Consider the following 26,235-nt stretch of genomic DNA (forward strand, 5'->3'; position numbering starts at 1 on the left):
CGACGAGTATGAAGCGAGGGCCAGCCAACGAGAGCGTACAGGTCGCAGTGGTGGGTAGTATATGGGGCTTTGGTGACGAAACGGATGGCACTGTGATAGACTGCATCCAATTTGTTGAGTAGAGTGTTGGAGGCTATTTTGTAAATGACATCGCCGAAGTCGAGGATCTGTAGGATGGTCAGTTTTACGAGGGTATGTTTGGCAGCATGAGTGAAGGATGCTTTGTTGCAAAATAGGAAGCCGATTCTAGATTTAATTTTGGATTAATGACGCCTGTATCTTTGTAGTGACTGGGTGTATTTATACACCATCCAAATTGTAATTAATAACTTCACCATGCTCAAAGATAATTGTATGAGTGAGGTACAGAGATTAGGAATTCATTCAAAAATCATGATAAACACTATTACTGCACACATAGTCCACATAGTCCATGCAACTTATTATGTGAACCTGTTAAGCACATTTTTACCCCTGAACTTATTAAGGCCATAAGAACGGGGTTGAATACTTATTGACTTAAGATATTTCAGCTTTCATTTTGAATTAATTTGTAAACATTTAGAAAACATAATTCCACTTTAACATTATGGGGGTATTGTGTGTAGGCCAGTGACAAAATCTCAATTTAATCCATTTTAAATTCAGGCTGTAACACAACAAAACGTGGAAAAAGTCAAGGGGTCTGAATACTTTCTGAAGGCACTGTACCAGGAAGTTTGAAAAGACAGGCTGAGTGGGCGGGGAGCTTATATTCATGAGCTTGTCTTCATTGACAGCTCTTAGAAACACCTATGTCAAGAAACTTGGATGCAGTGTTGCAGTAAAATCATCTCAAGCAAATTTGGTGATACACAAAGCAACTCAAACAACATTGAAATTGCATCATTGGTGTAAACATTTTGGTACATCTCCCGTTTGCCATATCTCTTGTGATACAGTTCACAGCAGCAGTGACGGATGTGTTAACATGACAAATGCGTCAGAGTTTGGAACGACCTTCCCCTCCTTTTATTTCATGCTGGCTGAAAACCTAGCTAGTCAGTAACAAATACCAGACACAGATGAAAGGGGAAACATAGAAGTATCTTTGCCGTAGATGAATAGTGTAATCATTTAATTATATTTGTAGGGCAGCCCTCGAAGTGACTCTTCTTACAACGCAGATACACACACTTTATTTCTCTCTCCCACTCCTATGAGCTACGGGCCATGGCTCAAGCCATGGTTTCTTTGTTTCTCTCTCTGATCAGGCTTAGAATAATGCTTTGTTAATGTCAGCATTGCATTGAAACTTAAGCTCTATACATTGTATGTGAATCCATTCATTTGACAAAGTATGCAGAACAAAAATATAAACGCAACATGCAAACTGTTGGTCCCATGTTTTATGAGCTAAAATAAAAAATCCCAGAAATGTTTCATATGCACAAAAAGTTTATTACTCTCAAATTAGTTTACATCCCTGTTAGTGAGAATGTCTCCTTTGCCAAGATAATCCATCCACCTGACAGGTGTGGCATATCAAGAAGCTGATTAAACAGCATGATCATTACACAGGTGCACCTTGTGCTGGGGACAATAAAAGGCCTCTCTAAAATGTGCAGTTTTGTCACACAACACAATGCCACAGATGTCTGAAAATTTGAGGGAGAGTGCAATTTGCATGCTGACTGCAGGAATGTCCACCAGAGCTGTTGCCAGATAATCAAATGTTAATTTCTCTACCATAAGCCAACTCCAATGTCGTTTTAGAGAATTCGTCACTATGTCTAACCATCCTCACAAGCACAGACCACGTGTAGCCACCACAGGACCTCCACATCAGGCTTCTTCACCTGCGGGATCATCTGAGACCAGCCACCCTGACAGCTGATGAAAGTGTGGGTTTGCACAACCAAAGAATTTCTGCACAAACTGTCAAAAACCGTCTCAGTGAAGGTCATCTGCGTGCTCGTCGTCCTCACCAGGGTCTTGACCGGACTGCACTTCAGTGGGCAACTGGCATGCTAGAGAAGTGTGCTCTTCATGGATGAATCCCGGTTTCAACTGTACCTGGCTTGCAGTATGCTGATGTCAGCACCCTCATGGTGGCGGTGGGGTTATGGTATGGGCAGGCATAAGCTACGGACAACCAACACCATTGCATTCTATTGATGGCAATTTGAATGCACAGAGACACTGTGACGAGATCCTGAGGACCACTGTAGAGCCATTCATCCACCTACATCACTTCATGTTTCAGCATGATAAGGCATGGCCCCATGTCGCAAGGATCTCTACACAATTCCTGGATGCTGAAAATGTCCAAGTTCTTCCGTGGCCTGCATACTCACCAGACATGTCACCCATTCAGGTTGTATCACAACCGGCCGTGATTGGGAGTCCCATAGGGCGGCGCACAATTGGCCCAGCGTCATCTGGGTTTGGCCGGTGTAGGCCGTCACTGTAGATAGGAATTTGTTCTTAACTGACTTTCCTAGTTAAATACATATATATATATATATATTTTTTTTTAAACATTTGAGTATGTTTGGAATGCTCTGGATCAAAGTGTAAGACAGTGTGTTCTAGTTCCTGCCCAAATCCAGCCACTTGGCACAGCCATTGAAGAGGAGTGGGACAACGTTGTGAAGGAGATGTGTAGTGCTGCATGAATGGTGGTCACACCAGATACGGACTGGTTTTCTGATCTACTCCCCTACCTTTGTTTTAATATGGTTTTGGAACACTATAATTTGGTTTACCAGCATGATAGTTGCACTTTTAGTTTATGGTTGAAGCAGCTTGCTGGCCATCAGCCAATCAGTGTTTCTCAACGAGTTCAAAGCACTTGAATTAACATTTCTCAAAATAATTTTTCTCTTCTAAATCATTTCAAATTGTCTTATATTCTGATTTGTTTATTGACTTGACTGACTAGTTAATAAATGTGTCCTTAAAAAACAAACATTGCAAAATACCGTGGGTCTTAAACAACTGTTTTTTGCGTCTGACGTGACGTCATCACGTCATACTCATAGTTCTGTCACGGGTGTACAAAGTGCGTTAATCAAATCTGTACACACCTCTGTGAAGAGTATGTAATTACATGCTACTGCTCTAATTATTTGTAACTACATTTGCAGCGCTCGCAGGTGAGTGATTTAACTTTGGCAATGTGAAGTCAAATGCGTTGTGTGAAAGTAAAGCTGTCGAGTGTGCAGCCATGTGAATTTATTTTTGACAGATGCGACCCTAACTTTTATCACCAGTGTTTTAGCTACTCATTATTATTACTATTAGCAAACAGTAAAGGTAGCTAAGCCTATTAATTGCCCCACAACCCTTTACATTATAGCTACGTTTAAGTTTTTGTCACTTTTTTTTTTATGGCCACACAACAGCAGCTGTATGAAAGCATACAGTATGTGGCCTAGCTTCGATACAACCTTGGCCATGTGTAGACTTGACAGTTCATGTAGCTTTAGTATTCTGATCATAGTTCTGAACATGGAATTACGAACGAGTCAATGTGTCCGGATCCCCTATTCACGCACTATATTCAAGTGCCAGTATTCATTCTGCAAACGGTGGAAGAGGCTAAATATGATAACACAACAACTACTGAAGGCTGTAGCTAAGTACCCAGCTGACCTATGTGGCTAGCAAGCAACGCTAAAGGGATTGCAAATGGGTTAGCATAAGTCTAGACCAACGGAAAAAAAATCGCTTTTCTTAATATTCGCTAGAAGGCTAGCATTTATGAGGCTAGGAACGTATTTCATCCGAAGTTGTAATGAAAAGGTGCCTCGGTCCCAAAACACACGTTTTCTGGAGACATGTGCCACTTGCTGCAGGAGTGCTGGTGGCGTTGCCCACTGTGTGCGTTTTCGGTAGCCTGATTGACGCTTCGAACACACCGACTGCGTCATTGCGTTTCGATACACCAGAAGTACATTCATTTCCAATGGAACGCTGCATTTGCCTTGCAGCATTGCGTTGCAGAGGCAGTTGCAGTGCGTTCTGTGTGGTGCATACGTTCGATAAATCGAACGTATGCATCAAATTGTATGAGTGGACTTGACAGAGAGTAGCAAAATATGAATGTAGATTTTTTTGTTGTTGCACACATTCAGTAAAAAATTGGGATTACATAAAAACAGTTTGATTGCATAATTTCTTTACATTTTTTATTTATTTATTTGCCAAGTATATTATTTATTCGACACACGGTAATTTGACCAAATTATCAGGGGTACAGTAGTATCTACCATTTCCATTACTATTTATCTAGCATTCACACTCTTTCAAACATGAACTTTTGGTAAAGTTATTAGGGGTAGTAACTAGCATAATTTATTTGACTATTTCTTTCACACACACCTCATTGGCTAGGTTAGCAAGCTAGGTTAGCTAGCTAGCTAACGCTAACTAGCCACATCTAGCACAAGCTCACTACTAAACTGACCTGGCAATCCTACTATCGTGGACACTTGTCTCCAAGCAGCATTTTTTGTGTTTATGTCCCTGTAGCTGTCAGCAGTTGTGTCAAAAAGACACGGTTTTGAGGATACTGCGAAAATGATTCTCTCCTCCATGTGTCCAACCGCATGCGACCATTTGCAAAAGGTACCTGCATCAGTATAGTTGCCTAGTTGCGCAAAATGTTATGCAGCAGTGATGCGATTACGCAGCCGGTGTGTTCGAAGCGTAAGTCCAGACTGAGAAGAAATCTGCACACAATGCAGCCCTGCCAGATCTGAACACAATCAGACAACAAATCGAGTTATGCGCATCTAGACCCGTATTTTCAATGCGATCTTCCTATTCTGGTAGCAATTTCGAAGGCTTCTAGATTCGGGTTGCAGCGAAGCAAATGTGGCTGTACTTGAACTTTTCAAATATCTCAAATGTGCCTTGGCATGTCAACTATCTTGATAGCTAGGATTGTCCTTTACATTTAACAATGCTTGTGTGACCAGAAAATGACAAAAGTTAGCTAGTTTTAGATTAGAAAGTACTTTGACTTGTAAACAACATTGATTATTTCAATAGCAATTGCATTTGAGATGCTTTATGTTGTATATATTTCTCAGTCTAGGCTTTTTCTTGGGCATATTCATTACGTCAATTCTGTTCCAAAACGTTTCTTAAACTCAATTAAATGGAACGAAACGGGGAGGGGCCTACCTGAATTGGTCCAATAGAAGCTCTCGTTTTAAACTAATTTGGACTAATGATTACACCCCCGTCGTGATCTTTTTTCTTTGCATTCCTTCTCTGTAGCATCAATGGCATTAGCGGAATCTAAACCAAACCTCAGCCATCTACAGGTGTCTGAGATAGTGAAGGGGCTCTTTGGCTTGACGCCATCCCAGATTCACCCGCTGCCCAGCTACGATGACCAGAACTTCCACTTGGTGGTCAGTGAGGACGACGAGTACGTCCTGAAGGTAATGAACACTGAGGACAGTCAGAACCCCACTCTGCTGGAGCTGCAGACTCATGCCATGACCTTCCTGCACGAGAGGGGGCTTCCTTCCCAGACCGCCCTCCCCGCCACCTCAGGACAAGTCATGAGCCTGGTGGACATCGGTATGTATGAAGCTCACACGAGACCGAGCCATGGGATATGCTCTGGTAATCACCAGATGTTACTGTATGATCATGGTTTAATTGCATGTAAGACCTATTAACCAGCAGACACTGATTTTTGTTTTCTCATTTCACTGGTACTTAGTCAATCTATTTAGTAGAAATGGGCACCTATAGGGGCATTCCATACGGGAGTGACGCAAAGATATTTATAATGTTTTGGATCTTCCTGAAATGAAATGCATTGAAATGAAACCCAAAGGACCTTTCAATGGATTTAATTTCAGGAAGATCCAAAACATAAAAAGATTTTGGCCAATCTTGTATGGAATTGCCCATATCAAAATCAGTAGAATTGTTTTGATACAATATACAATGTGTGTGTGTGTTATACTACCATTCAAAACTTTAGGGTCACTTAGAAATGTCCTTGTTTTTGAAAGAAAAGCATTTTTTTTGGTCCCATTTCAAATGACATCAAATTGATCAGAAACACAGTGTAGACATTGTTAATGTTGTAAATGACTATTGTAGCTGGAAACGGCTGATTTTGAATGGAATATCTACATAGGCGTACAGTGGCTCATTATCAGCAACCATCACTCCTGTGTTCCAATGGCACGTTGTATTAGCTAATCCAAGTTTATCATTTTAAAAGGCTAATTGATCATTAGAAAACCCTTTTGCAATTATGTTAGCACAGCTGGAAACTGTTGTACTGATTAAAGAAGCTAATAAACTGGCCTTCTTTAGACTAGTTGAGTATCTGGAGCATCAGCATTTGTGGGTTCGAATACAGGCTCAAAATGGCCTGAAACAAATAACTTTCTTCTGAAACTCCTTAGTCTATTCTTGTTCTGAGAAATGAAGGCTATTCCATGTGGGAAATTGCCACGAAGATCTTGTACAACGCTGTGTACTACTCCCTTCACAGAACAGCACAAACTGTCTCTAACCAGAATAGAAAGAGGAGTGGGAGGCCCCGGTGCACAACTGAGCAAGAGGACAAGTACATTAGTGTCTAGTTTGAGAAACCGATGCCTCACAAGTCCTCAACTGGCAGCTTCATTAAATAGTACCCGCAAAACACCAGTCTCAACGTCAACAGTGAAGAGGCGACTCCGGGATGTTGGCCTTTTAGGCAGGGTTGCAAAGAAAAATACATATCTCAGACTGACCAATGATAAGAACGGACACTGGACAGAGGAACTCTGTATTCTGCTTAACCTTTCTAGGGTAGGTGGGATGGTAGCCTCCCACCTGGCTAACATCCAGTGAAATTGCAGAGCGCTAAATTCCAAAATACTAATTTCAAATATTTAACATTCTTGAAAATGAGTTATACATCAAAATAAAGCTTACCTTCTTGTTAATCCAGCCGCCGTGTCAGATTTCAAAAAGGCTTTACGGCGAAAGCAAACCATGTGATTATCTGAGGACAGCACCCCGCATACAAACACATGAAAATCATATTTCAACCAGGCAGGTGTGACACAAAAGTCAGACATAGCGATATAAAAAAAATGCCTTACCTTTGATCTTCTTCTGTTGGCACTCCAAAAGGTCCCAGTTACATCACAAATGGTCCCTTTGTTCGATAATGTCCTACTTTATATCCATAAAAACTCAGCTTAGCTGGCGCGCTTCAGTCAATAATCCACCCAGTTTTCCTCCATCAAAATGCATACAAAATGAATCCCAAACGTTACTAATAAACTTTTCCAAACAAGTCAAACAACATTTATAATCAAACCTTAGGTATCCTAATACGCAAATAAATGATACAATTTAAGACGGAAAATAGTATGTTCATTACCGGAGATAAATAAGAAAGAATTTGCTTTCCTCCACGTGCTTGGAAACACTACAGCCAAAATGGGAGCCACCTAGAAAAACTATAATTTCTGGGTCATTTTTTCAAAAACCAGCCTGAAACTCTTTCTAAATACTGTTGACATCTAGTGGAAGCCCTATGAACTGCAATTTGGGAGTACTTGGGCTATTAATTATAGTACTAGCCATTGAAAGTAGTGGTAAACTGATTTTTTGTTGTTTTTGGGATGGTTTGTCCTTGGGGTTTTGCCTGCCATATCAGTTCTGTTATACTCAGACAGACATAATTGTAACAGTTTTAGAAACTTTAGTGTTTTCTATCCAAATCTACCAATTATATGCATATCCTAGCTTCTGGGTCTGAGTAACAGGCAGTTTACTTTGGGCACGCTTTTCATCCGGATGTCAAAATACCGCCCCCTATCCCAAAGAGGTTAAGACACTCCTTCTCTCCAATCATTACATCTTATGGTTCAACAGTAAAGAGTACCAGGATACCAAACCCTTATTACTCAAGGGAATCTGTCCTCACCTCCTGACCTCAACCCCTCCTTCACCTAATCCACAGGTGTCCATCTGTCTTCCCTATATCAACACGTTGCTCTCCTCTCGTCCACCCAACACATTCCAATGCCTTCTGTCTTTCATCAGAGAACCCTTAACTTCTGACATAAAACCCAGTCTCTTTTACTCCTCTGATTCTATGCTTCTTTCCTATTATTTATTTAAAATCTCAATGTTCAAAGTTTAGCCGATTCCAACAGTCCTTCCTCTTGAATAATAGCATCCTAATGTTCAATTTACATAAACTTGGAAATTACTAAAAAAGGAATTTACAAGAAAAAAAAAAAAATGGTTATAAAATATGAATTAAACAAATCAACAAACAATGAACAAACATTCACCGCAAGGTTTACAAATTCAGAGACTTATGGCCTCTGTACTATAATCACACATTTCTATTTCCATCTATCATTACACAACAAAATGCTATTTCATCTGAATCTGCTGTCTCGTTCTATGGCAGATGGAGCAGTTTTTAGTTTCTCCACTTTCCCCTTCTGGTTCCTAAGAGAGTGATGGCACAAGTCTTGGAAAGCAACAAAGACACACAAAACATAACAGTAGCTATGATGTGATAAGCTATGCATAATTATATATGCATTAAAACCAAAGTCTGAGACCATTACAATTCCCACTCTCTTCACCTGACTCTATGCCTTCAGGATAATTTCCTGCTGGGTTCCACAAAAATGAAAGCTCAAAAAAGCTTCCTCGTGCTTTCACCCAGTCTTCCCCTTTAGGCCCCAGGTTCCCGAGAGGTGTTCCCAAGTCATGTCATTTTCACTTTGTTCCCCATCTCCTCCATTTCACCTGATAGGCACGACACCTGATATACAAGTGCGTATCCCTCATCCACGTTACATCCTCTTGACGTAACTCAGCACTGTATATGCTTTCACATCAATACCTTCAACATTTTGTTCACAGTACAATTACCCCTCTATCCTCTATCATATGATGCATTAACCTACAAAGCAGCTAAACCCCAAACCAACTATGATGTTTATAGTAGTTCCCAGACCCAACCACCTGTATGTCTTACAGTGAAATCCAGTCACTCTCTCCGCTTCCTGTGTCATGGTGTCTTCACTCACCCATTATGTAGCTGGACCTCACTTCACGTGATAACTATACCCCCCCCCAAGGAGAGAAATTACGATCTCTACCGCTGCAAGTACTGTACGTAGTAGTGTGTCCCATACCAACGCTGTCCCCGCCTGGTGTCTCTTGATGTACACTCAATCTCCAGAATTCAGCCCATGCCCTTGGTTATATCTCAGCTTCCTTCCACCTGAGGATTTAGATCTGGTAACTGGGGATCGGTCCCCCAGTTACCAGTTACAAATTCACGAGACATGAGTTGTCAAACTGATATCCCAACAATGCTACTAAAGTAACCATTGCTACTTCCAACATGGCCCATAGCATCCTTCGCTACTACTCCTGCTCCTTCAGTTAGTGTCCCTACGGCTCCTTCTGTCAGTGTCCCTACGGCTCCTTCTGTCAGTGTCCCTACGGCTCCTTCTGTCAGTGTCCCTACGGCTCCTTCTGTCAGTGTCCCTACGGCTCCTTCTGTCAGTGTCCCTACGGCTCCTTCTGTCAGTGTCCCTACGGCTCCTTCTGTCAGTGTCCCTACGGCTCCTTCTGTCAGTGTCCCTACGGCTCCTTCTGTCAGTGTCCCTACAGAGCCTCTGCCGTGAGAATACTTCCTGCATGTAATCTGTCAAATGTTCACCGGCTGTTAGGTTGGATATTATTTTTCTCCAATTTCTAACAAAACTGAGTCACAGGTGTCCTGAAAGTTTACCATAGTGTCTGAAATGCCACCACTATCTCCTCTACTCTCACCATGATTTTGGTATGTGTAATGTTCAACTAAATCCCCATATTGTGTACAGTTAGCTGTCCTCCCTCTTCTATGAGCTATCTCCTGTAACAAGATACAGTCTCTGGGAATGATACTCCTCTATCATTACATCTAACCCATAACACACTATACTCCTAATTCATGATCTACAGTTATAAACATACTAACACATTCTCAAACCAGTTAGTCAATATACATCATTCCCTCCTCTGGAACAATGAACACCCTCATGTTCCACCAAACCTGAAAACATATTGACTTGAAAAGAAAAGAGAAACAAAGTACATGTTTAATAACTTAGCACCACTCATTGATGAGATGTAACATAACTCTGATTACAGGTTAAAAAAACGTTCATGGTTGTCCCAAGCTGTCATCCATTTTCCCCCACACAAACCACCTCCCCTCAGGATGACACATGGAGATAAAATTCTGGAGACTCTCGGCCAAATAAATGTTATCAGCGCCCCCCCACCCCCTCATCGTGCTTTAGCAATTCTCTCTCGCTGTATGCCAATCACAACTAAAACATATTAATAAAATATCCAACCCAAATTTATAATGACTGACCTCAGTGTTTACTTTGACTCTAGAGTTTAAATTCCAGGTGATTAACTTGGTACAGATCATACCTGTTAGAAGGTACATTTATTAACAACCTTTTATTGCAGGTCATAACTTTTCTCAACACCGCGCCCCTTTGTCCCTGTTTTCCTGTCATGACTGGCCTGATAAAGAAAAATCTCAATACATTCTTAGTCTAAATAGTTAGCAGGGCGTATACCACTACCCTCCGCTTTCCTTCACCCGGCACTTATCATTCTAGCGTGTCTTCTTCAAATATAGTTTACAGTTCATTTTCCCAACGATTCATGTAACTTTTGCCTGTCACATTTCATGGCCCTTGATAATGTCCCGTTTAAAAAAAATATATATATATATATTTAAAAAAAATATCCAAGTAGATACCTATGTTTCTCCCACGTACACGAGTCTCTCACCTGAGCTTGTTCTCTCTCTCCACGCTCACTCCACACGTGCTCTCAGCACCCCGGCCCTGGTTTATGGCTCGGACTCAGATAGGAGTGGTAAAAGTCACTGTCTCTCAGCACCCAGGCCCTGGTTTATGGCTCGGACTCAGATAGGAGTGGTAAAAGTCACTGTCTCTCAGCACCCAGGCCCTGGTTTATGGCTCGGACTCAGATAGGAGTGGTAAGTCACTGTCTCTCATTGCACGCCTTTGTCGCTCTTTCTTCAGCCGGTTAGGGAGGGTTTTGAGGTTTACACACACTGTCTATGGTCAAATTATTCCTAGCATGCATTAAGACACGATCTGACGTCACCCTCCATGATAACTGTTATGATTTGTGCTTTTTTTGAGGTTAAGTTCATTACATTTGTTTCAGGAAACGAGAAACATTGACTATATGACGAATTATGACATTAACCTTTTCTTAATAACATCTCTAAGACAAATGTCAAGAAACATAACTTACTGCTAAAACCATTTTCTAAATGAGTCCATACTCCCTTATTCTACTGGCGACCTCTCGGAAGAGTTACCAGATCATGAAGTTAGCACCCTAACCCCTCGCAGATTTCCCACTCCAGGATCCCAATCTGGTGACGTTTGTATCAAAACACATGAAATCAGCAATACATATATCACAATCCATTTGAAGTAACTGTGATCCCTTAACATATTTTCCTTTCTATATGCAGCCTGAACACAGTACCACTGTACAAGTACCCCAAAGACCAGGACCTCAGGGAACTAGTCATTTTCCACTTTCACTCGTGATTTTAAAAAACAACGTTAAATCAAAAATAAATAAATTAGAATAACTAAACAATTTAGAATTACAACTCTAACTCCCTACGGAAAAAATAATCTCCTAAAGTAATGGTACAATTTGGATAGAGAATGGTGATTCTCATTAATTTTATAATTTAATCCCCCTGTTCTGTTAATTTGTAGTGAGAATTTCTCATTAGGATTTTTTTTGTATACAGGGCTTTAGACACCATTAAAATGTTTCCTCTCCCTTTCTTTCCCTGTCTTTCGGAAACCATTTAAATCCCTCTTCAAAACATTTCATCCTACTGCAGACCCAATTTAACTGCATTGAAAAGACCCCATCCAGTAAATCCCACAACACGGCAACAGTGTCTCTCCACCGAGTCTAACGATTCACTGGTCTCCTTTTCCTCATGTGGTTCTCCATAACCACCACACCACTAAAAAAATGTAAAGTTCATTTTTAGGTTTGGTAACCCCTATTCTAAATCCTCGTGACCCCCCTCTTTCGTCCATTCTAGAATTCCATTACAGAATAAGACGACATAAAACGTACATGTATTAAAAAAAAAAAAACACTTAACCTCTCTGGCGTCCCACCTCGACAACAGCCAGTGAAATTGCAGGGCGCCAAATTCAAAACAACAGAAATCCCATAATTAAAATTCCTCAAACATACAAGTATTATCCACCATTTTAAAGATAAACTTCTTGTAAATCCATTCAAATTCAAAAAGGCTTTACTTCGAAAGCACACCATGCGATTGTTAGGTCAGCACCTAGTCACAGAAAACCATAGTCATTTTTTCCAGCCAAAGAGAGGAGTCACAAAAAGAAGAAATAGAGAGAATTAATCACTAACCTTTGATCTTCATCAGATGGCACTCATAGAACTTCATGTTACACAATACATGTATGTTTTGTCCAATAAAGTTCATATTTATATCCAAAAATCTCAGTTTACATTGGCGCGTTATGGTCAGAAATGCATTGTCTCAAACAAACATCTGGTGAAAGTGCAGAGAGCCACATCAAATTACAGAAATACTCATCAAACATTGATAAGCGATACAAGTTTTAAACATACGAATAAATATACATTTCTACTTAATGCAACCGCTGTGTCAGATTTCAAAAGGCTTTACGGAGAAGGCACACCATGCGATTATGTTAGGTCAGCACCAGAAACCCATACAACCATTTTCCAGCCAAGGAGAGTGTCACAAAAGTCAGAAATGCCATTTAAAATTAATCACTTACCTTTGATCTTTACCCAGGTCGCCATGTTAGACAAATGTTTGTTTTGTTTGATAATGTCCCTCTTTATGACCAAATACCTCCTTTTTGTTTGTGTTTTGTCCAGTAATCCGAATGCTTAAGGCGCGTGCACTAAAACCAGATTAAAAATTAGTAGAAACATGCCAAACAATGTTTAAAATCAATCCTCCGGTTGTTTTTGTCATAAATAATCAATAATATTTCAACCGGACAAAAGCTTCATCAATAGGAAAGGAGAAACAAGAAAGGCGCGTTCCCGATCAGGCCCATGGCTGATGAATGGAAATTTCCACTGGCCACTGATTGAAAGTGCTGTATCTGCCTAATTTTTTCAGAGTAAAAGCCTGAAACAATGCCGAAAGACTGGCCACATGTAGAGGAAGCCAAAGATATCGTGAACTGTGTCCTAAGTCTTTGTATGGTAAATAGGCTTTCAATGTCAAAACAGCCTTTCAAAATAATAGTACTTCCTGGTTGGATGATTTTCCTCGGGTTTTCACCAGCCATATCAGTTTTGTTATACTCACAGACATTATTTTAACAGTTTTGGAAACTTTAGAGTTTTCTATCCAAATCTACTAATTCGATGCATATCCTAGCTTCTGGGCCTGAGTAGCAGGCAGTTTAATTTGGGCACGCTTTTCATCCAAAATTCCGACTGCTGCCCTCCTACCCTAGTGAAGTTAAAATGTCTAGTGATTTAAACAAACCCTAAGGCCTTCTGAGTTTGCAAGGAGTGTTTGGCCATATTTAAATGTGTTATCTTTTAGAATCCATTCCCCTGGCATTTCGCCTAGAATCTTCAACCCAAAATACGTTTTCCTGTGGCAAATTTAGCCAATTTCGCCTCGTAAGGTCTCCGCAATATTTACATGTGGTTCTCTAACACTTTCTCTCACCAAGGCAGCTGCCTTAGCCATTTCGTCTGCTTTACGATTACCTATGGCGATGAAAAAAAAAAAAAGAAGTTATTATTATTTTTTAAATCTGTATGACTAGTATGAGCTTCACATTTCACCACTGTTAATTTACTGGGTAACTGACATGCTTCTAATAATGCCTCTACCTCCAGACCAGTTTTATTGGTGTTCCTGTCGCTGTTAACATGCCCCGTTGAGACCACAAGGTACCAAAATCATGAACTACTCCAAATGCTTACCACACACAGCGTACCCCGTTACTCTATTCCCTTCTGTGTTCATGTAACTAGAGCCATCCTGTATACAATACTTTTCCCGATTCCAATGCTGTCTCTTGCAAATCAGGCCTGGGTTTTGGTGTAATCTGATCTGGGTCACATGAGATTCACCCTCCTCATGCAACGGTGTTAACGGCGCAGGATTTAATGCACCAATCTTATGAAATTGTACATTTTCCCCATTTAACGTTAACTCCCAGTTTGTCCATCTTGCACTAGTAACATGTTGTGCTTTGGTGCTGTCCACTATGGTTGCTTAGTGACCATTTCTGTCGTGTGTAACATACAAATCTACTTTTTGACCGATTGTAATGGAAGACGTGTTATGCAACACCATTTCTGTCGCCTGTCCCGCCTTAAGGCACGGTGGCATTCCTCTTGCCTCTACTAATATTTTGCGTAACCATCGCACTACAATGTTTTTCCAGTTCATGAACGACATGTTCTTTAAAGATCATTTTAGGTTTTGCAATACCAATGCTGGCACTTGACACGATTGCTTCTTTAACTCGACAAATGCTTCCTCACACTCTTGATTCCACTCTATCCCCTCATGGGCCCCCTTCCCTTCCGTCTTCCGTCAACTCTATAAGTGTCTCGGCAATTTCAGAGAATGACAAAATAAAATGTCTAACAAAATTTAAAACTCCTAAAGTTTTCCTGAGCGGGCGAAGAGTGTTTGGCCGTGCCAAAGAACAAATTGTTTCTACCCGATCCCGGGTAATGTGTATCTTGCTCTTAGAAATCAAAACCCCAAAATATGTTACCTCTTGCTTTGCTAGTTGTGTGTCGTCCTACGATGCTTTATGACCCTGTTCCACCAAATTGTCTACCAATGTGGTGCGGTCTCGCATATGAGTTTCTTTGTCTTTTGACGCTAATAACAAATCATCCACGTATCGTACCAACACGGAACCTACCATTGGCACCCTTTTAACGATTGTTTCAATGCAAAAATGGTACCAAGTGGGACTTTTTGTAAATCCCATCGGTACTCTACTAAAAGTTAGGTAAAACGTGATCTCATACGTTCTCCATCACATAGAAACTGTAATCCCTATGAACCACTTATCGAGCGAACAGAGACTATACACCGCTAGGTGACAGTTCCATTCTCGCTAATCTCAAAACGACTAGTGGCTCTTTTGAAAAAGATGCAAACTCTCTTGTATAGCTGCATTTCCTGCTAATGCACTAAGTTCCAGTATCACCTTACACTCATTCTTCCAATGCCCGATAGCTCCCCCTTTTTAGATGTGGGACTATCTACTTACGCTTTGAAGTTTTTTTCGCTATGATTCTTAGTCTTATCTCTGCCATTGAAACTATAGTTAGTGATTTCTCTGGCCCTATTAACCCCTCGCACGTTTGCGAGGTGAGCGGAGTCATATTCCACTCTCAAAACATCGTCTTGAGTTAAATCTACTAGCCCCGCAATTACCGTTTTGTTTGATCACAGGGCTCAACCCCGTCATCAAAGCAGAAGTGCAAATTCTATCAATACACTCCTGTTCCCAGTCCTTCTGTAGTAGTGTACTGGTGTTACTCATTCTGGGTTTATCATTATGCATTTGCTGTTGTTAGAATGCTGACATCAAAACACTGGTATATATTGAGCTTTTGATTCTGGTTTGATGTTTTTATGCCAAGTCATAATTGCCTCCCTGTATTCTTTATTTGATTTGAATTCACCGTCGGCAGGAAAATGTTCAATTTGATCTAATATGATAAATTCTTCCCATATTCCAGCCGAATTGGTATAATGCTTCTTTTAGCGCCTCCATGGCTTTATTAAACTCAGCTAGCTCTATTTTACAGGGAGAAACAGGTCTGTTTGTCGTCATATCAATAGTTATTATTCCCTAAACACTCCCGTCTATAATACACACCTTCTATTAACTATTTTCTAAGATAGCACTACACACTTCCCCGGATAATAATTAATTGATCACGGCACTTAATACCTTGTATTAGAACCGATACCATAGCGTCTGCGTATTTATTACTGGAGAATACGGATTTCTTAATGGCTTAGTGCCGTATCTCCTCCAATATCCCTATTATTGATAACACATCACCAAAATTATTGACACTTGTCTTCCTATTTCCTCATCTGCCATGGTTCACCACCCCAACAGGGAACACAACTAACCTCCCATTCACACTTTTATGGCTACTACAACTAGGCTCTCGCCCCGTTATAGTTATTGCAGAGAACCAACCCCGCCGGATTTATCCCCTAGGACTTACCCTTCGCAGGTTCACCTTCTGTGACTCACCCTATATTAATAGTAATTACAGGTATTAACCCACTGGGATTTACTATTGACTTTATAGTACTAGCAGGAACCAACCTACTAGGGAGTTACACCCTAGGACTTACCCTACATGTACCAGCCTGTATGAGTTTACCTTCCGGGCCTTACCATTTACTATAAAGCTACGACTGGTCGTTACACTTATTTTTTTTATTTTTATTTTTACCTTTATTTAACTAGGCAAGTCAGTTAAGAACAAATTCTTATTTTCAATGACGGCCTAGGAACAGTGGGTTAACTGCCTGTTCAGGGGCAGAACGACAGATTTGTACCTTGTCAGCTTGGGGATTTGAACTTGCAACCTTTCGGTTACTAGTCCAACGCTCTAACCGCTAGGCTACCCTGCCGCCCCATGGGCCTACACAATGGGCCTATAGAGTTAAACTCAGGCTCTCCAGGTCTGTATCCCATAATTAGTTCAGCCAACGATTCTCATCTCCGCAAGATGTCAACATGAGTGGAAACAGATATAGGAAGTAGCCCACCTTGTCTGTTGCCAGCTCTGCTCCACTGATCTGGACTCTTTGTTTTGACTACAAGTCGTATTGAACTCCTGGCAAGCTCACCATCTGTTAGGTTCTTATATTTCCGAGTAAATAACTCACGGACGCTAGAGAAGCTTTAACCAAGTTTAATTCTTCCCAAAGGTCAGCAAAACATACAGCAAAACATTTCTTACCATCACAGTTATTATATATGTCCCACTTAAGACACTCCTTCTCTCCAATCCTTACATCTTATGGTTCAACAGGAAAAGGGTGACAGGATACCAAACCCTTATTACTCAAGGGAATCTGTCCTCACCTCTTGACCTCAACCCCTCCTTCACCTAATCCACAGGTGTCCATCTGTCTTCCCTATATCAACACGTTGCTCTCCTCTCGTCCACCCAACACATTCCAAAGCCTTCTGTCTTTCATCAGAGAACCCTTAACTTCTGACATAAAACCCAGTCTCTTTTACTCCTCTGATTCTATGCTTCTTTCCTATCATTTATTTAATATCTCAATGTTCAAAGTTTAGCTGATTCCAACAATAGTTTTGATGTCTTTTATTATTTTACAATGTTAAAGAGTAAAACTAAAGAAAAACCCTTGAACGAGTAGGTGTGTCCAAACTTTTGACTGCTACTGTATAAATTGCATTCTAAATGTATTCACACCCCTTGACTTTATCCACAATTTGTTTTTACAGCCTGAATTTAAAATTGATTTCATTGATATTTTTTTGTCACTAGCCATCACACAATACCCCATCAAATTAGAATAATGTTTTTCGAAATGTTTACTAATTAATGAAAAGCTGAAATCTCTTGAGTCATTTTAAATATTCAACACGTTTGTTATGACAAGCAAAATAAGTTGAGGAGTGAAAATGTGCCTAAGAAGTCACGTAGTTTGCATGGACTCACTCTGTGTGCAATTAGTTTTTAACATGATTTTGAAACGACTACCTCATCTCTGTACCCCACACATTAAAATGATGTTTAAAGTCCCATAGTCGAGCAGTGAATTTCAAACACAAAGACCAGGGAGGTTTTTCAATGCCTCGCAAAGAAGGGCACCTATGTTTTTTTATATTTTTAAATTAGACGTTACACATCCCTTTGAGCGTGGTGCCATTATTACACTTACACTTTGCAGGGTGTATCAATACACCCAGTCACTACAAAGATGCACGCGTCCTTCCTAACTTAGTTGCCGGAGAGGAAGGAAACCGCTCAGGGATTTAACCATGAGGCCAATGCCGACTTTAAAACAGTTACAGAGATTAATGGCAGTGACAGGAGAAAACTGAGGATGGATCAACATTGTAGTTATTCCACAATACTAACCTAAATGACATAGGCGTGAGAAGGAAGCCTGTAGAGAATACAATTTTTCCAAAACATGCATCCTGTTTGCAACAAGGCACTAAAGTAATACTGCAAGAAATGTGGCAATTCACTTTTTGTCCTGAATTCAAAGTGTTTGTGGCAAATACAACACATTACTGAGTACCACTCCATATTTTCAAGCATAGTGGTGGCTGCATCATGTTATGAGGATGCTTGTAATCGTGTCTGCTTTATATCCTGTCAATATGTCCAATTTAAGACCCAGACAACCAGGTTAGGGCAGTTCATAACTAATCAGTGACCTTAATTGATCTTTCAAGTATAAAGGAGGAGTGTGAACTTGCATACAGACACTTGCCCGTCCAGCAATTGAGTTTGTTTCGCCTGGTGTAAAAGTTACATTCAGTTTCTGGAAATATGAATAACAATACTGCAGCACTAGAGGATCAGACTTGGGGAAACCTTCAATACTGCAGCACTAGAGGATCAGACTTGGGGAAACCTTCAATACTGCAGCACTAGAGGATCAGACTTGGGGAAACCTTCAATACTGCAGCACTAGAGGATCAGACCTGGGGAAACCTTCAATACTGCAGCACTAGAGGATCAGACTTGGGGAAACCTTCAATACTGCAGCACTAGAGGATCAGACTTGGGGAAACCTTCAATACTGCAGCACTAGAGGATCAGACTTGGGGAAACCTTCAATACTGCAGCACTAGAGGATCAGACTTGGGGAAACCTTCAATACTGCAGCACTAGAGGATCAGACCTGGGGAAACCTTCAATACTGCAGCACTAGAGGATCAGACTTGGGGAAACCTTCAATACTGCAGCACTAGAGGATCAGACCTGGGGAAACCTTCAATACTGCAGCACTAGAGGATCAGACTTGGGGAAACCTTCAATACTGCAGCACTAGAGGATCAGACCTGGGGAAACCTTCAATACTGCAGCACTAGAGGATCAGACCTGGGGAAACCTTCAATAAGAGATCAAACTGAAATCATACCAGTTGCACTGCATTTTAATGTTGAGGAGTCTGAGTATTAACTACCTCTGGCTAGCTTAACATTAGGTAACGGAGTCGGAGCTGATTTTTATCTACATTGCCTCTAGATGCTTGGCAGAGTTTGATCTTTGTTGACAAGGAGGTGGTGAAACAGGATGAGCTTACATTCCAATTTCCCCCAGAGGGCTGCAGATCACTTCCAATTAAAACATTTTTTTCTTCTGGTAGACTGCGGCTTTGGCAGGCAGAAGTACCTGGTGAGACTGCTGACCTATTTACCAGGGACCACCATCGCCAAAGTGCCCTGCTCTCCACAGATCCTGTATGAAGCTGGCAAAATGGCCGCCAAGATGGACGCAGTCCTGCAGGAAGTATGATTATCTTAAATGAGTCTGCCTGAGGTGTGTTCAAGTAGGCTAATGTTTGCAAATGTTTTTATTTAAAGTGCATACAGTTCGGTTGGCAACATTTTAACTTGAACTGGGTAAGACATTCTTAACACCTTCATTAAATGATGTCCCGTAACGTCAAAATATTTTCACTGTTTGCATTGTCTGGCCTTAGGCTACAATGTTGCACAAACCATATGTTGCTGTGGTGAGAAAGAGACGAGCGCACCTGTAGTCCAGTGTGTAGCCCAAACAATTCATATCCTACGGTCGGGAACGTGCGGCCAGTCTGTCAGTGAACAGCATGCAGACAAAACAAGCCTTTTTGAAATATTTCAAATACAATCGTGGGCAAACGCAGGTTGGAAAGCAAATGGCTTTTGCTGAAAAGAGAAGACCTCTAATCTGTTAGCTGTAGGATACGACATACACTGCTCAAAAAAATAAAGGGAATACTTAAACAACACAATGTAACTCCAAGTCAATCACACTTATGTGAAATCAAACTGTCCACTTAGGAAGCAACACTGATTGACAATACATTTCACATGCCGTTGTGCAAATTGAATAGACAAAAGGTGGAAATTATAGGCAATTAGCCAGACACCCCACATCAGTTAGCCTGACTGCCATTAGGTACCGAGATGAGATCCTCAGAGCCCTTGTGAGACCATATGCTGACACATGCACATTTGTGGCCTGCTGGAGGTCATTTTGCAGGGCTCTGGCAGTGCTCCTGCTCAAAGGCGGAGGTAGCGGTCCTGCTGCTGGGTTGTTGCCCTCCTACGGCCTCCTCCACGTCTCCTGATGTACTGGCCTGTCTCCTGGTAGCGCCTCCATGCTCTGGACACTACGCTGACAGACACAGCAAACCTTCTTGCCACAGCTCGCATTGATGTGCCATCCTGGATGAGCTGCACTACCTGAGACACTTGTGTGGGTTGTAGACTCCGTCTCGTGCTACCACTAGAGTGAGAGCACCGCCAGCATTCAAAAGTGACCAAAATATCAGCCAGGAAGCATAGGAACTGAGAAGTGGTCTGTGGTCACCACCTGCAGAACCATTCCTTTATTGGGGGGTGTCTTGCTAATTGCCTATAATTTCCACCTTTTGTCTATTCCATTTGCACAACAGCATGTGACCTTTATTGTCAATCAGTGTTGCTTCCTAAGGGGACAGTTTGATTTCACAGAAGTGTGATTGACTTGGAGTTACATTGTGTTGTTTAAGTGTTCCCTTTATTTTTTTGACCAGTGCATTTTGTATCAACTTCCAAATAGGCCTGTAGCGCGAACAGTATTGTTTTACAGAGTAAAAACAAAGTAAAACGAGAGGTTTTTGGTACGAGAGAGGATATCGCTGGTGAGTGAGCTGTGCATAAATGGGTGAGTCAGTGAAACTGGAAAGCTTTTTTGGGGCTATAACTGTCTCTGCGTACTACTGTACCATATGTCTCTCCACAGGCCTAGGCTATTGATGGATTCAGGACAAGGTCGTTTTTATTGATCTCAGTTTCAGTAGCCTGTCATTTCGATCATTTGTGCAGTGTTTAAAAAAAGATTCTGCTAGTCTCCACTCATGTAAAATGATGCATGAAATGTTTTTATATAAGGCCACATTTTTTTCAGACCCTAGGCTACTAAAATTGTTCCCCGTGTGTGCAACGTCTGTAAGTGCGACGACGCGAATGCAAAGATAGCATTACATGCATTCCGGTACCTCAGAGACCACCAGGTCACTTTTTTGCTCCCACCTCCTGATTTTACAAATGGAACACCGCATGACCCCCTTTATGAGTACTGTAGTATCATTCATAAAACCTTTTTATATCACATTTATTCAGTATCATTCATGAGGAAATAAAATACCCCTTTTTTCATGACAGAACTACTTGAATGGGGTATGCAAAAGGAATTGATATGAAACCATTTCATAACACTGCGACACTCATAAAAGATATCATTCATTCAGTATCATATTCCCATTTCAAGTAAAGAATGAAGCCAGTAAAGTTATCTTTTTTTAATGTTTGTTAGGTTTGGCGCAGGGCAAACAAAAATAGCAGCGTTTTTGAAAGCTGTTGGAAAAACCATCACAATACATATTATTCTTGGAGGCTGATGCTTATTCTGTGTTAGTGAATACATTTCTTGTATATAGAGAGCAACAAAATGGGTTCTGTAAATTTGAAATATGCATTGGACAGAGTAATACTGAAGACAGTTTTATTTTTTTTATATGCTGGATTGTTTCAGTCTTTCAATGTATGTGAGCTTTGAACGCATCTCTAAATGTCGACCTAACAAAATACTGTCATGATTTTACCCCCATTCCCTTGCATGCTCTATGACCCACTGCTATGCGTGATCAGATGATTTCAAGGACTTTTGATTTATATATAACGATTGATTGGCAAACAAATATTTCAGTGTTAATTAAAAAACATAATACATAATTGCTCATAGTTGTACCGACAATAGTTAACTCAGTTCCTGGATGATGAGTCTGTTTTCATAGATGGAGCATCCTCAACTCCATGTACTACAGAGGGAGAAGTTCATCTGGAGTCTGTCCAACATCCCTCTTCTGGAGCCATACCTCCATCTAATGGACGGGGATCCTGTACAGCACGTGGTCAAGTCAGTCATCCAACAATACAAGACTTGTATACAGCCCAAACTCGGCTCCTTCCGCAAGTGTGAGTCTCTCCCTTCACCAGCTGTTCTGTCTCTTTTGATAGACCTGGTTCAAATGGAAGTAAACGGACTGGACCAGGGAAGGACTATAGCGTGGACTAGTTCATTAAGAGGCACATTTTTTTTGTTTTCCATTGCATGCCACAATGAATATGACATTAATTTTAACAATGTAACCAGTCTGGTGTAATGATTGACAGGTCAGGTACTGATACAGGTGGGGAAATGTAATGGTTTATAACTGAGCGGTGAAATCAGACCTGGGGTCAAATAGTATTCGTTTTCTTTCAGACTTTCACTGGGCATTATTGAGTTTACTCAGTGCAATGGAATAGGCCACCAAAGTGTACCCATTTGGTACTCTAGGTAGACTCACACAAACGCTCAAAACATTGGAACGATTTGAATTACTATTTGAGCAGACGTCTGGTACTATTGCGCGTGCATGTTTGATATGTCAAGTAAACGTGCATTTGTCTCTGTAGGCATCAACCACGGGGACTTCAATGACCACAACATCTTGGTGCAACCAGAGGATTCAACCTCCTACAAAATCTCTGGCATCCTGGACTTTGGGGACATGAGCAGCGGCTACTACGTGTTCGAGCTGGCCATCACCATCATGTACATGATGATCGAGAACCCCACACCTCTGGATGTGGGACGAGACGTGCTAGCCGGCTGGGAGAGTGTTATTCCCCTCAACGAAGCCGAGAGGGACGCCCTCTACCTGCTGGTGCTCTGTCGCTTCTGCCAGTCCCTGGTTGTGGCCCGCCACACTGTGGTGCAGCAGCCGGAGAACAAAGATTACCTCATGATCACCACCAAGACGGGCATCCGCCATCTTTGCCGACTTTGGGAACTGGGCAAGGAGGCGGTGGAGAGGAGGTGGTTTCAGAATGCCGCCCAGTGTCCTGGCAAAGAGTGACCCAATGGTCCTCAAGCCCAAGAGGTTTAAGGGAAGCAGTCTCTCTTGAAGGATATTTCAGGGACCACTTTTCATAGGCTGTGTCCCGATTCTTTTCCCTTCAGCCAGTTCTTTCACCAATCCAATGATTTTGAATCCATGTGGAGTCTGCAGGTGCACCTTTTTTTTTAAAGTATTAAAAAGGTACACTCATCAATATGAAATCATTAAAAAGTGTGGCGTGCCTCGAGCTAATAGTTGGTTGTCATCCTATTCTGCATGATAATGTCATATTGCTGAGTCTACCTTTTAGCAGACAGACCATCTGATAAAAATGTATACTCATTTAAACGTATTAACTGGATTATATCAGTCTGGCAGTGTGACCTGAGGAAAATCTGACCTAAAACTGTTTAGAATCTTGGTCAGTCTCAAATTTGTCTGAACCCATCCAGTTGAGAAGTCTAGATTTTCTCTGGTCTGTGGTAACTCAGTTTCACATGCATTAAGTAATCTCTTAACACTCCCAAAGCTTTGATTTACGAGTTTAAAAAACAACCAGCACGCAACCATGACCACTGTAAGCTTTTTATTGGGGATCTGTGCTCCTCAAAACGGCGTGTGGATAATGTCTGTCGGGATGAAGGCCATATGATTATTCAAATGAGTAGGTCAGATGATTTGAGGTGCTTATGCATAGCAACAAGTTACTCTGAATCAGCTGTTGCAGTGTCCACAATCCAGTGTCCTGTCAATTTCATCATTCCATTTTTAGGGCTCACTACAATTAAAGTGTAACTCATTTAAAAAAAAATGCAATTCAGCAGCTATGACCTACATTTAACTGAAGTGCCTGTGTAAGAAGATGTAATTGATGTACCATGATCATTTGTTAAAATCATATTTTGTAGGAAATTAATCTAATTCATTGCATAATAAACCTAAAAATCTGTGAAATGAGAGAAACTTTCAAAGTTTATTTTATGGAACTGGATATCAATCAATGAAGCAGTGGGGATACAGGCATGTCTGAAATTATTTGCACCCTTGATAAAGTGAGCAAAAACATGAATATTACATGCTAAAAAAATGGTACTCTTTATATTTTCTACTAATGCAATTGCTCAAACAGATTTAGTTAAAACAAAATCTCTAAAAGATGGGGGTAAAAATTATTGGCACCCTTGTTTTAAATACTTTTTCAATAAATCAAATCTAATTTTAATTGTCACATGCGCCAAATACAACAGGTGTAAACCTTCCAGTGAAATGCTACCTGACAAGCCCTTAACCAACAATGCAGTTTAAAGAAAAATGTTAAGTAAGAAATAAAAGTAAGAAATAATTACAGAACAGCAGTAAAATAACAATAGCGAGGTAATATACAGGGGGTACCGGTACAGAGTCAATGTGTGGGGGCACCGGTTAGTCGGTAATTGAGGTAATATGTACATGTAGGTAAAGTGACTGCATAGATAAACATAGAATAGCAGCAGCGTAAAAGAGTGGGGGGGGGGGGGGGGGGGGGCAATGCAAATAGCCTGGGTAGCCATTTGATTAGCTGTTAAGAAGCCTTTTGGACCTTGACTTGGCACGCCGGTACCGCTTGCCGTGCAGTAGCAGAGAGAAGTCTGACTAGCGTGGCTGATCACGTTGAGGGAGAGGTTGTTTTCCTTGCATCACACGGTCAGGTCTCTGACCTCCTCCCTATAGGCTGTCTCATCGTTGTCGGTGATCAGGCCTACCGCTGTTGTCATCAGCAAACTTATTGATGGTGTTGGGAGTCGTTCCTGGCCGTGCAGTCATGAGTGAACAGGGAGTACAGGAGGGGACTGAGCACACACCCCTGAGGGGCCCCCATGTTGAGGATCAGCGTGGCAGATGTGTTTACCTACCCTTACCACCTGGGGGCGGCCCGTCAGGAAGTCCAGGATCCAGTTTGAGGGAGGTGTTTAGTCCCAGGGTCCTTAGCTTAGTGATGAGCTTTGAGGGTACTATGGTGTTGATCGCTGAGCTGTAGTCAATGAATAGCATCCTCACATAAGTGTTCCTTTTGTCCATGTGGGAAAGGGCAGTGTGGAGTGCAATAGAGATTGCATCATCTGTGGATCTGTTGATGCAGTATGCAACTTGGAGTGGGCCTAGGGTTTCTGGGATAATGGTGTTGATGTGAGCCATGACCAGCCTTTCAAAGCATTTCATGGCTACAGATGTGAGTGCTACGGGTCGGTAGTCATTTAGGCAGGTTACCTTAGTGTTCTTGGGCACAGGGACTATGGTGGTCTGCTTGAAATATGTTGGTATTACAGACAGAGAGGTTGAAAATGTCAGTGAAGACACTTGCCAGTTGGTCAGCACATGCTCGGAGTACACGTCCTGGTAATCCGTATGGCCCTTTGAATATTGACCTTTTTAAAGGTCTTATTCACATTGACTGTTGAGTGTGTGATCACACAGTCGTCCGGAACAGCTGATGCTCTCATGCATGTTTCAGTGCCGTTTGGCTAGAAACGAGCATAGAAGTAGTTTAGCTCGTCTGGTAGGCTCGTGTCACTGGTCATCTCTCGGCTGTGTTTCCCTTTGTAGTCTGTAATGGTTTGCAAGCCCTGCCACATCCGACGTGAGCCGGTGTAGTACGATTCGATCTTAGTCCTGTATTGACGCTTTGCCTGTTTGATGGTTCATCGGAGGGCAGTGGGATTTCTTATAAGCTTCTGGGTTAGTCCTGCTCCTTGAAAGCGGCAGCTCTACCCTTGAGCTCAGTGCAAATCTTGCCGGTAATCCATGGCTTCTGGTTGGTGTATGTGCATACAGTCACTGTGGGGACGATGTCCTCGATGCACTTATTGATAAAGCCAGTGACTGATGGCTTTATCAATAACACATTTTTAATAAAGTTAATATCCTGATTGGTGAATGATTGTCTGTCCTCATTATTGGTAATTTAAGACATCCGCTAC

General features: G+C 41.4%; 1 protein-coding gene across 1 annotated transcript; it reads left to right on the top strand.

Annotated features, from left to right (window-relative positions):
* Positions 1–3,007: 3,007 nt before the first annotated feature.
* Positions 3,008–24,241, top strand: hykk.2 (hydroxylysine kinase, tandem duplicate 2). Its single transcript, XM_055940930.1, has 5 exons — positions 3,008–3,137; positions 5,269–5,577; positions 19,511–19,653; positions 22,190–22,370; positions 22,854–24,241. The coding sequence occupies exons 2-5, from the start codon at positions 5,274–5,276 to the stop codon at positions 23,294–23,296; spliced, it is 1,071 nt and encodes a 356-aa protein (XP_055796905.1). The 5' UTR covers positions 3,008–3,137; positions 5,269–5,273; the 3' UTR covers positions 23,297–24,241.
* Positions 24,242–26,235: the final 1,994 nt, after the last annotated feature.

The sequence above is a fragment of the Salvelinus fontinalis genome, chromosome 12, assembly GCF_029448725.1.
Source record: "Salvelinus fontinalis isolate EN_2023a chromosome 12, ASM2944872v1, whole genome shotgun sequence".
Taxonomy (NCBI): Eukaryota; Metazoa; Chordata; class Actinopteri; order Salmoniformes; family Salmonidae; genus Salvelinus; species Salvelinus fontinalis.